The sequence below is a fragment of the Piliocolobus tephrosceles genome, chromosome 11 (assembly GCF_002776525.5).
Source record: "Piliocolobus tephrosceles isolate RC106 chromosome 11, ASM277652v3, whole genome shotgun sequence".
Classification (NCBI taxonomy): domain Eukaryota; kingdom Metazoa; phylum Chordata; class Mammalia; order Primates; family Cercopithecidae; genus Piliocolobus; species Piliocolobus tephrosceles.
In genome coordinates this window covers 102,640,776-102,656,315 of record NC_045444.1, presented here as the reverse complement: position 1 = coordinate 102,656,315, position 15,540 = coordinate 102,640,776, and the positions used below count along the sequence as shown (strand labels likewise).

The window sequence follows — 15,540 nt, the reverse complement described above, 5'->3', positions numbered from 1 at the left end:
ATGGGGTGACACTTAGGATACTTCTATTTCACTGATGCTTTTCTTTCTTTTTTTGTTTTATTCTTTCTGAACCAAATACTTTGTTCTTTTCATTTATTACTCATACACTTAAAGAGCAGTGGTAAAAAAAGGCCCTTAGAAATAATTTCATCTACTGTCCTCAGGAAATTTGAAGCAGGTCTGCAGGCGTATCTTATCTTCGGTTTGTGGCTTCTACCCTCCTTACAATCCCATACATTTAAAATTCCTATGTATACGTCTTGCTGGCTTCATTACAATCCACCTAAGAATAATCAGACACAGGGCAAATTGTGGGAATAATCCAACCTTAGTTGTATTTTCTTCTCAGTCCATGAGACAAAAAAGGAGTCAAACAAAATAAATACATGCTTGACAAAAATGGGACAAAAGAACAAACAAATGAAAGGAATAATGAACCTATAAATTTTCAAAATCTATAAACATCGATCTAAGACTTGATGTACTTGATATACCAGTTGCCACTAAAATTGACTTTCATTTCTCACAACTAATCACTCTTCTGCTCCAACAAGTACCTAAAATCTACACAATTTTTCCAGTACTGAGTAAACTTATCCTCTACTAATATAAATTAATTTTTCCTTGAAGCAAAGGATTCAGAAACACACACAAACTTGCAGCACACATAGCTAAGTTTATTTTTCTTAAAACGCCAATACCTGAAGACCTGTATTTAAAATATACTCTATTACCTGTACTGACAATGTTTTCTTTAGTGTTACCCTGTAAAAATTCACTAGGATCTCATGACCTAAGCTGGTTTAGCTAGGTGAGACAAAAATCATAAAGGTCTCACTAGCACACAAGGTCTCAAGGTGAATAACTTACAATACTCAAAACATCACAGAAAACAATTAGAGAATCAAAAGACAGATTTGAACAAACTATCAACCAAATTGCCCTGACATTTCCAGCACACTTCACCGAGTAACAGGAGAATACACATACTTTTTAAGGCCACAGGGAACAACTGTCAGAACAGACTATATGTGAGACCACATAAGAACAAGTCTGAATAAATTCAGAAGGACTGAAGCCACTCAAAGTATGATTTCCAATCACAATAGAATTAAACATCAACAACAGGAAGAAACTGGGAAATTTTCAATATTTGGAATTTAAGAACACATTTAAATAACCTAAGAGTCAAAGAAACAATCATGAAAGACATCAGAATATATTTAACCTGAATGAAAACAAAAACATAACACATCGCAATTTATGGTGTGCAACTAGAAAACTGCTTAGCAGGAAATGTATAGCTTTAAATGCCTATATTAGAAAAGAGGTTTCAAATCAATAATCTAAGCTTCCCTCCACCTTAAGAAATAAGAAAAAGAAAAGCGAACTACAGCCAAACTAAGAAGAAGGAATGGAATAATAAAGATCAGAGCAGAAATTAATTAAATGAGAACGGAGAAATCAATAAAACCAATTAAAAGCTGGGATCTTAAAAAGATAATATCCATAAGCCTTTACCTAGACTGACCAAGAAGAAGATACAAAATCCCCAAATCAGAAATAAAGAACAGATCTAAAAAATATTATTGTAAGGGAATAATAATCAATGTTATACTAACAAATTAGACGAAAGGAAAAATTCTTATAAAGACATATTACTAAAACTGATTCAGGAAGAAATTTTAAAACTGACCAGATTTATTAGTTGAAAAATTGGGCCCGGAGCAGTGGCTCACGCCTGTAATCCCAGCACTTTGGGAGGCCAAGGTAAGTGTATCACTTGAGGTCAGGAGTTCGAGACTAGCCTAGCCAACATGGTGAAATCTCGTCTCCACTAAAAATACAAAAATTTGCTGGGTGTGGTGGCAGGTGCCTGTCATCCCAGCTGCTTGGGAGGCTGAGGCAGGAGAATGGCTTGAACCTGGGAAACGGAGGTTACAGTGAGCCAAGATCACGCCACTGCACTCCAGCCTGGGTGACAAGAGTGAGACCCCGTATCCAAAAAAAGAAAAAAAAATTGAATTAGTAATAAAAAGCTTCCCACAACCTCTTCCTTACAGTTCCATACTGAACTTGAGTTGGAGGAGGCAAGTCTAGTCTTAAAATGCAGGTAAAACCACTACCCGGTCGCCCCTAGGCTGGCTTCGGCCATTGTCACTGCTGCTGCCACCAAGAGGAGGGAGGCCATGATCCAAAGGAACCCAGTGCGGTTGAGAAAATTTTTTATCGGTGGTCTGAGTTTTAAAACTACAGATGGGTTAAGAGAACATTTTGAGAAAGGTGGCACGCTCACAGATTGTGTGGTAATGAGAGAACCCCAAGCAAACATTCCAGGGGCTTTGGTTTTGTGGCTTACTCTTGTGTTGAAGAGGTAGATACAGCAATGTGTGCTTGACCACACAAGGTTGATGGGTGTGGAGTGGAACCAAAGACAGTTGTTTCTAGAGAGGATTCTGTAAAGCCCAGTGCCCATCTGACAGTGAAGAAAATTTTTGTTGGTAGTATTAAAGGAGATACAGTTTGAGAAACTACTCTGAAAACTATAGCAAGACTGAAACTATACAAGTTATGGATGACAGGCAGAGTGGAAAAAGAATGTACACTTTTAACTTTTGATGATCATGATACAATTGATAAAACTGTTGTTTGGAAACACCACACTATTAACAAGCACAACTGTAAAGTGAAAAGGACCCTTTCTAAACAAGAGATGCAGTCTGCCGGATCACAGAGGTGATGGAGGTGGATCTGACAACTTTATGGGTTGCGGAGGAAACTCTGGAAGTGGTGCAAGTAATTTTGGCTGTGGTGGAAACTTTGGTGGAAGAGGAGGCTCTGCTGGTGGAGGTAGAGGTGGTGGCAGCAGAGGTGGTTACGGAGGATATAATGGTGGATATAATGGATGTGGAGGTGATGGTGGCAACAACAGTGGTAGGCCTGCCTACAGCAGTAGTGGAGGCTATGGAGACTGTGGACCAAGATATGAAAACCACGATGGCGGGTATGGTGATAGTGGTGAAGGATATGATGGTTACAATGAAGGAGAAAATTTTGGCAGTGGCAACTATTGTGGTGGTGGGAACTATAATGATTCTGGAAATTTTAGTAGACAAAAACCATCAAATTATGAATCCATTAAAGGGTGCAGTTTTGGTGGAAGAAGCTCGGGTAGTTCCTGCTGTGGTGGTTATGGATCTGGCGGTAGACGTGATGGATATGGTAGCAGAAGGTTCCAAAAACAGCAGAGAGGGGCTACATTTCTTAGCAGGAGAAAGAACAAGGAGTTGTCAGAAAAGTTGCAGGTTATTTGAGATAGTCATCCCAAATGCATTAGAGGAACTATAAAAATCTGCCGCAGAAGGAAAGATGATCCATAGTCAGAAAAGTTATTGCAGCTTAAACAGAAATCCCTTCTTGTGCAGGACTGTCATAGCCAGTTTGCTAAAGTATAGCTATTAATGAATGCAATATAATGTCAATTAGATGTACATTCCGGAGTTCTTTTATCTGCTGTAGTTTTTTCTGTTTCTTCTTCATTACGTCAAGTATATCGCCCTATAAATTGTGGTAGTGATACCAGGAATAAAAAAATTAAGGAATTTTAAACTTTTCAGTATTTGTGTAGTTTTTCTTTATTTTAGTACAGAAAGTTTAATAAATTGCAGTTTTGAAGGTATTTTCTTTTGAATTAACAAGTAAAGAAGATTATTGTTAATTACTATTTTGTATAAATTTTGCTAAAGTTAATTATAAAGAAACATATGCTGACTTGCAGCTTAAGGGGAATGTAGATTTCCAAACCATGACATGAATGGGCACTGACATGTGAAGAGAAGAGATATTTGTATGTTTGCAATGTGTGTTTTAGATACACAAGATTTGGTATTTAAATTAGCATATTTGTGAATTTAAGAGCATTAAGAGGTGACCTTCAAATGAAACAATCTCAAAATTCAAAAAACAAAACAAAACAAAAGCTCCCCACAAAGAACTCAGATGGCTTCACTGGTAAATTAAATGAAATATGCAAAGAATAAATAATAGAAATCTTGAAGAGAAGGAAACTTCCTAACTCATTATGAGCCCAGTATTTTCCTGTCACCAAAGCCAGACAAACACATCACAACACAAAACAAGAAAACTACAAACAATATCCCAACAAAATATAAGCTGTCTTAGTCTATTTTGTGCTGCTGTAACAGAATACCCAAGACTGGGTAATTTATAAAGAACAGATACTTATTTAGCTCACAGTTCTGGAGGCTGGGAAGTCTAAGAGCATGGCACCAGCAGCTGGAGGAGGTCACCCCACATCAGAAGGTAGAAGCAAGCCAGAGACAGAGAAGAAATGAGGCCAAACTCATCCTTTTTACAACTAACCCACTCTGGTGATAAGGGCCTGAATCCTTCCATGAGAATGACGCCTCCACGATGTAATCACTTCTTAAAGGTCCCACCTCTCAGCACTGTTAGAATGGGGATTAACTTTCCAACACATTGACTTTGGGGGACACTATTCAAACTGCAGCATTAGCTAAATGAATTCAGTATATATAAAAAGGATTTTTTAGAGTGACTGGATTTTACACTTGGAAAGCAAGGTTGATTTAGCAACTGTAAGTCAATTAATATATTAGCAGAAGAATAAAAATCACAGTCATCTTAACAGAGGCTGAAAATGCACCTAACAAAACCCAACATCCACTCATAATAAAAACTTTCAACCAATTAGAAATAGAAGGAAACTTTCCCAAGCTGACAAAGGAAATCTGGGTAAAACTTACAACTAACATTATACTAACAGTGAAAGACACAGTTTTTTCCTTAAGATCAGGAACAGAGCAAGGATGTTCACGCTTATTTCTATTCAACACTGTGCCGGAAGTTCCACCCAGCACAATAATTAAAAAGAAAAGAAAAGAAAAACATACAAGTGAAAAAAGAAGTAAAGCCTTCTTTATTTGCAGACATGATCCTGTATGTAGAGAATCCTAAGAAGTATATTTTAAAAAACCACAAGAACTAATAAGTTTAATAAGGTTGCAAGCTATAAGATCAATAAACAAACAAATAATTTCATTTCTATATACCGGCAACAAACAATCCAAAAATGACATTAAAAAACAATTCCATTTATAACATCATCAAAAAGAATACTTGGCAATAAATTTAATAAAAGAGGTGTACGGCTTGTACACTAAAAACTATAAAACATTATGGAGAAAAATATCTAAATAAATGAATACCTATTCCATGTTCATGGATAACTCAGTATTATTAAAATGGCAATTTTCCCTTAATTCTTCTATAGACTCAATAAAATCCCTATCAAAATACCAGTGGGCTTTTTCATATAAATTGAAAAGCTGGGCTGGGCACGGCAACTCACGCCTGTAATCCCAAAACTTGGAGGCCAAGGCAGGTGGATCACCTCAGGTCAGAGCTTGACCAGCCTGGTCAACATGGCGAAATTCCGTCTCTACTAAAAAAAATACAAAAATTAGCCAGACGTAGTGGCTCATGCCTGTAATCCCAGCTACTCAGGAGGCTGAGGCACGAGAATCACTTGAACCCGGGAGGCGGAGGCTACAGCGAGGCAGGATCATACCACTGCACTCCAGCCTGGGTGACAGAGTGAGACTTTGTCTCAAAAAAAAAGAAAAGAAAAGAAAAGAAAAGCTGATGCTAAAGTTTACATGGGAAATGCAAATGACATAGAGTAGTTAAAACATTTTTAGAAAAGAACAAACTTGGAGTGTATCTAAGTACTCTATTTTTTAGTCCTTTTTTCTTAAACTTTTCCTTCTTAGGCTCTTTGTGTTAACTTTTTAGTTACGAAATAACAACCTTTAGTCTCCTCCCTTCCACCAGACACTCCCTTGCATTGCTAGCTTGTCTAATTCTGTTTGCTTAGAAGTTCCAGAGACAATCCAGGTATTCGTAGAATGTTCCACCACCAGGCGATTACTTGAAGGCTGCAGCTAATTTAAAACTAACTGGTCAAGCCCAAGACGGCGCTAGCCCATTCAACAGATGGGGCAATAACTCAAGATTATCAGAACAAATCATGTAGCGCGGCATCACCTTGCAACCTCCCCCCACCTGTGTGCACTCCCGACCCAAACTGACTATGAAAAGGTCCCAGGGATTTTTGGGTGTGAGGGAAATGTTGTTTGAACTATGGTGATAATTTTACAATTCTATAATTTACAAAAGATCATCAAATTACACTTACCTGTATATTTTATGTAGAAAATTTTACTTCAATAAAGCTATTTTAAAAAGTAGAATAAGTGCAATTTAAGAGACTTGTAGAGATTTATCATAGACAGAAGAGAGAAACTAGATGTTTCTATCACAGAATAAGTATGAAAACTTAGCATAAGTTACTCTCAATGCCCCAAGAAAACATTATCGGATTCCAAGAGCAAGGGAATTTTAAAAAAGTAGTTCTTGTATGAGCAATGGCTCCTCTGACTTCAATGGCTACCAATGAAATACAGTAATTATCCTGAGTGTTATGGCTGAGCCTCATTACCACTGAGAGACATGAACAGATAACTACAGATTTCAGTAGTTTAATCTGACACAGGAAAATGAAAACGGACCTTTAATTATAACTATTAACTGAAGATTTTTTTCTCCAACTGTCCATAAGGAACCTCTAAAAACAAGTTACATTTTCTCCAATTTCCAAAAACATCTAAGCTGGTAATATTCTCCAGCCCTGCTGAAACTGTTCTATAAAGGAATTAAACTCCCTTCCCTTTTCTGGCCAAAGAAGCAAGCATGACATTTTTCTAGGTTTTATGTAGACACGCATGGATCTGACAGGCTAACTGTACCAAATTACACTTGCCACTTCTTTCTGTGTCAGCATATTTTTTGCCTTGGGCATGCAATTTGAAAGGGGAGGACCCAAACACTTTTATTACATTTAAGTGGAACTCTTAGCTGTGTCTTGGCTCCTCTTAACACATTTCAGTTGATTAGTGACTATTTTAACAAAAGCCTAACATCCTTTCCTAAATATCTTAATTGGTTAAGAGCTTCTGTTGTTTGCGACTAAAATTGGAGGAGACAATTTTCCCCAAAGACCACCTGAAGTCATTGATTAAAACAGTTTGCACATCAGCACAATCTGAAATCAGTTTCCTTTTTCAACCAGCTGGGCTTATGGAGCAATCTTGAAGAGAGCCCAATTCAAAGAGAACCAAGTGCAATACCCTATATGACAATGATCTACCACAGAAAGAAGAACTGCAGAATCTATAGAAGGTGGGAAGAAAGAACCAAATTGCCATGAATAAGTACTTGAACTGCTCTCTGCCTCACAAATCATACTCATTAGCACTTACTGCAAGGGTGAACTCTAACAGCAAGCTGGATGCTCACGGCTCACTGCAACCTCTGCCTCCCGGGCTACAGGTGCACGCCACCATGCCCAGCTAATTTTTTTTTTGGTAGAGACGGCGTTTCACCATGTTGGCCAGGATAGTCTCAATCTCTTGACCTTGTGATCCGCCCCCATCAGTCTCCCAAAGTGCTGGGATTACAGGTGTGAGCCACTGTGCCCGGCCAGGTGCATTTCATTATACCCTTCTTTTTGGCAGTTTAGACACAATCTTCCAGCATTAATGTTAAAGTAGGTATCATAAGACTGAGAGAACAAACTGTGTAGTAAACAGGACCTAAGGCCATGCCAGGCGAGCATTAAGTCACAGCCCTACATTTAAAGAATAAACTATGTTCTAACTGCCAAAAGGTTTTTCTTTTTCTTTAGCAGCTAAAAAAGTACTGGCCTTGGGATAAGCAATATTGTTTTCAAAACAATTTGCAGCTCTACCAGATGCTGACTTACTGGTTCCACCAGCCGTAACTACAGCTTTGATTGGACAAGAGAGTAATTTTGGTAACTTTCTCCTGATAAGAAGACCACCAACCATGGACTGGTTCTAGTGGGTTTTACAAAGATGGCACATTTGTGTGCTGTGTCCCGAAAAGACCTTTTGATGTACAGGGTCTAATTGTAATATTTAAATGTCAAGTCTTCCCTGCAAGGTGAACATGGGTCTTATGTAACATGCATGCTTAATACTCATGCATCAGGACCACATTCATGAATATTCATAGTTCCTCCTATAACCTGTTGAATATGTATAGTCAATCAGGTCAGCAATAATGTTCTTATCCCAAACCCTCCTTCATAGTGCCTGTCTCTGGGCTTTGGCTGGAAGCCATGTTTCCCAGCCTTTGAATAGACTAGGACTAGCCTTTCCCAGTCTTTCATCAAAAGTCCTATCAATAGGCACAAGGTTTCAGATACATGGCCCTATAATGTTGTTTTAACAAGTGTAGGAAAAGAAGGCATTAGGAATTAAAAGAAACAGTATGGCTAAGTAAAAAATCCAGTATTTGAAAGAGACAAGTGTTTGAATTCCTATGTGGTCTTTGGGGGAAAATTGTCTCCTCCAATTTTAGTTTATCCATCAGTAAAATGGGGGTATTAATACTTACTGTAACTTACACGTGATCTAGGGTCCACTTGGCCTTGCTATTTCCACCTTGCAAGCTGTAACCCTTTATAAGAAATAAAGCTCTCTTTTTCTAAATTTATAGATCTTGTGATTTTTTTCAGTAACAGAATGTAACTACAGCAAACATGTTTTCATTTTTATGGTACCAGACATTTCTCTTTCTTAATGGATAGCCAGGCTACATTTTACAAGAGCTATATCCTGTAATTAGGGATATTCTGATACAGATTAACAGAAACTTAAAAGAATTTTAAAAGCTGGGTAAGAATAGATGAAAGCCTTTTAGGAAGAGTCGCTGAAAAATGAAAATACTTAAAATTATTATGTGTGTATAATGGTCTTTAGTTTCTATGTCATGTGTTTTTTTTATTTTTTCTTTTCATCTTTATTTCAATGATTCCATTTAATTATTTGGCTGCCGAGTTTCATTATATTAAGATGTAAATTTCAGGGTGGTGCTGTGCCATCCAATGAAATATACACAACCATTAAAAAGGTTTAAGTCACAGAGGCCAAGAACTGGCTCTCTGGAATTTGATCCAGAGTCTTCCACATATTTGCAATTATCCATGAAAAGTCATCCTAACTACTCTGGGCCTCAGGCCGCCCACATGGAAGATGAACAACACTTTAAAGGCCAATGGTGCATAATTACTATGTCAGATAACACACCCTTTCAGCAGGTATTCTCTACAATTCCAGACTGATTTTTGTGTTACAATGAGACCACTTGTCTTGATAAATGAGACATAAAATAACCCTGGATCATCAAGTTCTGAGGTTGAACAACTTAAAATGAGTCAAGAAGAAAACCAGTGAAAAACAAGTTGAGATATTTAATAAAAATACAAAGTACAGACTAAACCTCTAGAATCCTAAATCATGAATTTCTCATGACTAGATGTATCAATGCTCTTTGGAGACAGGCCTAAAAAAAAGTATATCAAATTCTTTAAGGAAAAAAACTTGTATAGGGCTAAAGATGTCTAAAATTTTAGTGACTGTATATATTTTAGTATCTTTCCTTTTAAGATGCTCAAGGTATTTGAAAGAGCTTATTTTTCTTAAATTTACCAGCGCTGTGTAGAAAAACGCCATATTTTTGTCTTCTTATCTATCTGGGCAGAGTATAATTGATTATATAATTCATACCCAAGATTACATAAATCAGGATCAATTAAAAAAAAAAAAATCACACCCCCCCCCCGCCCCCACAAACCCACACCAACACGAGAGAGATTTCTGCTAGATCACAACTCTCTAGGGTTCATTATTTAGGGCTTGACTCCTGGCAGAAAATCACATAATGTATGTAAGTAAACAGCTATGCAAAGGCATAGTGCTATACCACACAAAAACAACACTGAAAACTATTTGGCTTTGATGAATATATTATTACTAATTGTACCATATTCTATCTAGTGCTGAAATTGCTTGGAAAAGTGAATTTTAGGAAATATCTTTTAAAAATGAAAGGATGTTTCTGGTAAGTGAGATTAAAGAAGGTTGAAGAACAAAGGCAAAAAGACTCTAGGATGAGATGTAATCCAAATAAAGTGAAAGGGGAAAAAAAAAATGAAGTGATCACCTTCTAATCAAATGGACAAGTACATATTACTGCTCTCTTGTACCTAAGTCAAATGTTAAGGCTGTTTGGGGCCTGTACTAGTTCTACTTAGGTCTTCTCTTGACAGACTTTTTTTTAAACCAGTTATGCTCGTGTGAATTCAATTTGGTAACATGGAGCTCTGCCACCCTGTCACTACACGCAAGCCTGATACAGAACCTACAATCTCAGTGGCAAAAACAAGGTCCCTGAAAGAGAGAATCATCTCATTATAAAGTTACATTCCATCCTTTTATCTGTCCCCATATATCCATCCTTTCTGGCTCTTAAGGTCCTCAAAAAACCTGTTTTTGACACACCAAGAACACTGAAGCTATTTTACATTATCTCCCATACTCAGTGGGAATTTATAAATTCAGACATAATCGCACAGGAATTGTCTGGAGGAAAGAAGTAATGTGGCTTTTCCGTCTCGAACCTGCTGTCTATCTTACGACATTTCATTATTTTATTTTAGCATTCTTCCTAAGTTGGGAAAGGGCAAGGAGTTGAAAATCATGGCATTCCTCCTTAGCAGCTCTGTTGATTAGCTGGGTGGAAGATGTCCAAACAAGTGGATAAACTCAATGTAAAGAGCCCCTGGAGACTCTGTGAAACCCACAACTACAGATAACAAATCCCAGATGATGGCATGATGTGCTTATGAATAGCGTATGTAGGGAAACAACCCGACTTTCACAACTGATAGATGATTATTATATATACAGCTGTGGTCAAAATTTTTTCTCAGCTGGGCTTGGTGGCTCACACCTGTAATCCCAGCACTTTGGGAGACCAAGGCAGGTGGATTGCTTGAGCTCATGAGTTCAGAACCAGTCTGGGTAACATGGTGAAACCTCAACTCTACAAAAACTACAAAAATTAGCCTGGTGTGGTAGTATGCACCTGCAGCTCCAGGTACTTGGTCGGGGGGCTGAGGTGGCAGAATCACTTGAGCCCAGGAGGTTGAGGCTGCAGTGAGCCGTGATCATGCTACTGCACTCCAGTCTGGCCGACAGAGTGAGACCCTCTCACAAAAAAGGAAAAGAGAAAAAAAACTGTTTTCTATTCTAACACTGTAGTGATAGGTAGGGAGAATGGAGGAAAGGGGCTGGGAAAAGGGCAGCCAGAAAGAAGGCAGTCAGGGCATTGGTTCTCTCCTCTGTGCCAGTAAGCTTAGAACAAGATACATCCCTCACACTGAAAATCAGAAGTTAAGAAAACGTGCAGCTGCCTACTATAGAAAAATGCCGACTGCTGATGTCGGGGAGAGAATCACAAGACTCTCAGTTTGACTATGCTACTATTAGGCCTGAGAAAAGTAACTATGTCCATATTTTAATTTATAATGATAGGTAAAACAGCCAAGTTCTACCTAAGGGTCAAATAATCTTACCAACCATCTATCACTGATCGCCCTTTTGACACCTGAATTTTAAAAAATAAATTTACTGGAGAAAAGGGCAAGGGATTCTTGTCTCCCCACTCTGGATAGAAATCTCTCTAAAAGAAGATCACTACGAGGGAGGGAGAACTCTTTGGGCTTACAAGAGAAGTGAGTCTCTGCTTATAAAGGGCCTTAGTAAAAAGATGCCCTAGGGGAAGAACAAACAAACAAGATGCCCAAAACAAAGAACAGGACATTAACAAATAGACAGAATTTTTGGAGCTGGCACCAAGAACGGCAAAAGGGATAAAAGGGAAGCCAAGTTAGAACCATGAGGAGAACTAGTTGCTAAGAAGCAGTCCCATTTTCCAACAGCTCTGTGGAGAGTCTGGTTTTGTGACATCACTAGAGGGCTCTGATTTACCAAGTCTTAGACGGAGGTCAGAGGGACATCTTTTGTCGAAATACTAGCAACATGCTGGGTCTCAAAGTCACATTCAATATAAAAGGACAGTCTATTCATCAAAAGTACTATCAGTAGGCACAAGGTTTCAGATACATGACCTTAAAATGTTGTTTAAAAAGCGCAGGAAAGGAAGGCATTAGGAATCAAAATAAACAGTATGGCTAAGTAAAAAATCCAGTATTTGAAAGAGACATGTGTTTGAATTCCTGTGATCTTTGGGAAAATGCATCTTCTTCAGTTTTACAGTTTATCCATCAGTAAAATGGAGATAACTGATACTGTTACTAATTGTAACTTACATGCTATCTAGGGTCCACTTGCCCTTGCTATTTTCACAAGACTGCTGTGAATCCCCAATTCCGTGGCCAGGGGTAAGACATATTTTCCTAAGATGTGAGTAGATTCTCAGGAACTGACTCTCCTGGTCTTTTCAGACTCTGGCCTCGTGTGTGCTCAGGCGCTTTCTCTGCTCTGCATGAAACAATGCAAACTGCCAGTTTCCCCAAATACAGCACTTAAACCTGGCATTTCCAGAGTTTTACTGACACTGAGTAATTTGTGGTCATGAGTTTGAAACGTATCGTAGAAGGCCGTGACTGTGCGTAAATTCACCCACGTTGTCTCCCTGCCTCTTTCCTCTTCTTCTAAGTCCCTCCTCTCCTAAACTAGCTCCAGTTACTTATATGATGCTGAGGAGCTTCCCTTTCCTCTGAAGCCTATGGACTGGCCAAAGAAGTTTGGGGATGGAGACTCATTCTCTACCCTAAACACTTATCAAAGTTATTTTCCCAAGTAAAGCAATCCTCTCAAAAAATTCTGGCAAAAGCTGTTAAAGCTCTAACATTTTCTTCATTTCTTCACGAGATTTTGCAGAACTGCTAGTGCAGGGTAATTAAAATAACATAATAAAGTGCTAGCACAATGCCTTGAACATAGTAAATATGAAACCGCTAGTGGCTGCCATATAATGGTGATGACAGCTAGGTTCAGTCCCTGAAAAGACCATACCTACACCAACCACAGAGTCCAATCACTTCCAAAAGGGGGACCTTGGACTTTGGCTGAGGTAATTGATGACCATACAACTGAAAGATAGGAAAGTCTCAATTTTCCTTCAAAAACACAACAGTCTCGATAAACAAGAGTTCATTGACTTGTCACAGTAGCATCTCTAGCCCTTTCCAAACACCCTGTAACAATATATAGCTGAACAGACAACAGGTATAATACTGTGAAAGTCTCTTGATCACTTCAATACATTAAAGACAGAAATTCTGAAGTACTGTTTTCACCAGTACTAGAAAACTGTCACTTAGAACTTTAGATTTCCTTCTGTTTACATGAGGTTTTGTTTTGTGCTAAAACTCAAAGTTTTTCTCCTATATGGCAACTTTTAGCAGGACAAAAAGCTCTTCTTCCATCTCAAAACCGAAAACACATACACCCCACTTAAGAGACTGCAGATTACTATGATAACGAAGCTGTTCTTCCTCTGGAGATTCTCACGGGTTTGGCCTTTGGCATTCCTGCTGACAGGATTTAGCCTGGCAGCCTGTAAGCTCTCTCTGAGGCTCAGCTGCTCATGCTTGCCTCTGGGCAACAGCACAGTAGATCTGGGGATCTTGCCAGGATTCCTAGACTCTAAGTAGTAAGGTACATTAGACATAATGCAGGCAGTAGTGCTTCTAGGCATTTAACTCTCATTTTTGGGCCGGGCACGGTGGCTCATGCCTGTAATTCTAGCACTTTGGAAGGCCAAGGTGGGCGGATCAGTTGAGGTCAAGAGTTTGAGACCAGCCTGGCCAACATAACGAAACCCCATCTCTGCTAAAAATACAAAAATTAGCCAGGCATAGTGGTATGCACCTGTAGTTCCAGCTACTCGGGAGGCTGAGGCATGAGAATTGCTTGAACTCAGGGTAAAGGTTGCAGTGAGCTGAGATCTCACCACTACACTCCAGTCTGGGCAACAGAGCAAGACTCTGTCTCCCCCAAAAAGAGAAAAAGAAAAAGAAGTAATTTTTGGCCAGGCATGGTGACTTACACATGTAATCTCAGAGCTTTGGGAGGCTGAGGTGGGAGGATCACTTGAGGCTAGGAGTTCTAAACCAGCCTGGGCAACATAGTGAGACCCCATCTCTACAAAAAATTTAAAAATTAGCCAGGCATGGTGACATGCGCCTTTAGTCCTGGCTACTCAGGAGGTGAGGAGGAAGGATCACTTGAGCCCAGAGGTCCAACATTACAGTGAGCTATGATCCTGCCACTGCACTCCAGCCTGGGTGACAGAGCGAGACCCTGTCACTAACAAAAAAAAGTCATTCCCGTGCCCCTGGCAGGATGTTGGAAGAGAAAGTTCTATACACACATGAACAAACATAAACACTCACATACATAGAAGTCAGCTCGCAGACAGGCCAGACTTAGACCAGCAATAATGAATATAATAGTTTATACATAAAGCTGCAGGATTAACAACTGCCAGTTGCCATCATTTAAAGGGTAAATGAACAGAAACTTGAATGCAATCAAGTGAATGAATGTTAGTCCCAGGCCCTCTGTGCATCCCTGAAAGCTATTTTTATGTTAGCCACAGCCTAAATGAGATTCTAGGTACTATCTGATAAGGAAAAGTGACCATGTAGTCATTTTGAGAAGAATTAAACTTAGGGGCAGCATCAAGGTCTTTCTGGGTCTACTATAAAAGGGCCAAAGGTCTTTCTGCGTCTACTATAAAAGGGCCACAAACTCTCAGGACTGGAACAAGAATTGTGTCTCCAAATATAGGAAGATGTGGCTGGGCACGGTGGTTCACGCCTGTTATCCCAGCACTTTGGGAGGATGAGGCAGACAGATCACCTGAGGTTGGGAGTTCAAGACCAGCCTGACCAACATGAAGAAACCCCGTCTAAACAAAATTAGCCGGGCATGGTGGCACACGCCTGTAATCCCAGCTACTCGGGAGGCTGAGGTAGGAGAATTGCTTGAACCCGGGAGGCGGAGGTTGCGGTGTGCTGAGATTGCGCCATCGCACTCCAGCCTGGGTAACAAGAGAGAAACTGTCTCAAAAAAAAAAAAAGAAAAAGAAAAAAAGAAAACAAAAAAGAAAGAAAATAAAATAGGAAGATGTGAGATAAAAGTGTTTTATTTATAGCTCACCACAAAATCCTAAAAAACTTCAATGACGTGGAGCTATAAGCGCCAAGGTGTTAGCCCAAAGTTTTTTTAGTACAGAGACCTACAAGTTAGTTCCTTTTTGGGAAAATCTGTGCTGAGTTCACTTTCACGTGCTCATAATGTTGCCTCAGTGAGCTCCCTAACAAGGGACAACCACAAAGATCCGCCAGTAAAGAAAAATGCTAAAGTGTTACAACAAAAGGCTACAGTTCTTAATCTAGACTTTAAATCAGTTGGTTTAATTAACTAAACAGCTTCTCCTAAAGGCAAAGCCAACCACTCACCTTCCTCAAAGCTGGCCTTCTTTTGTTTCACTAGAACACGGAAGTTTTCAGCAGGATTCACACTTCCAACCTAGAATATA

General features: G+C 39.1%; 1 protein-coding gene across 1 annotated transcript in view; it reads right to left on the bottom strand.

Annotated features, from left to right (window-relative positions):
• Positions 1-15,540, bottom strand: part of XRCC5 (X-ray repair cross complementing 5) — a 95,768-nt gene that overhangs the window by 27,129 nt on the left and 53,099 nt on the right. The window contains exon 16 of the mRNA XM_023220586.3: positions 15,461-15,530. Within this exon, the coding sequence (XP_023076354.1) occupies positions 15,461-15,530 (70 nt within the window). The remainder of the gene's footprint in view (positions 1-15,460; positions 15,531-15,540) is intronic.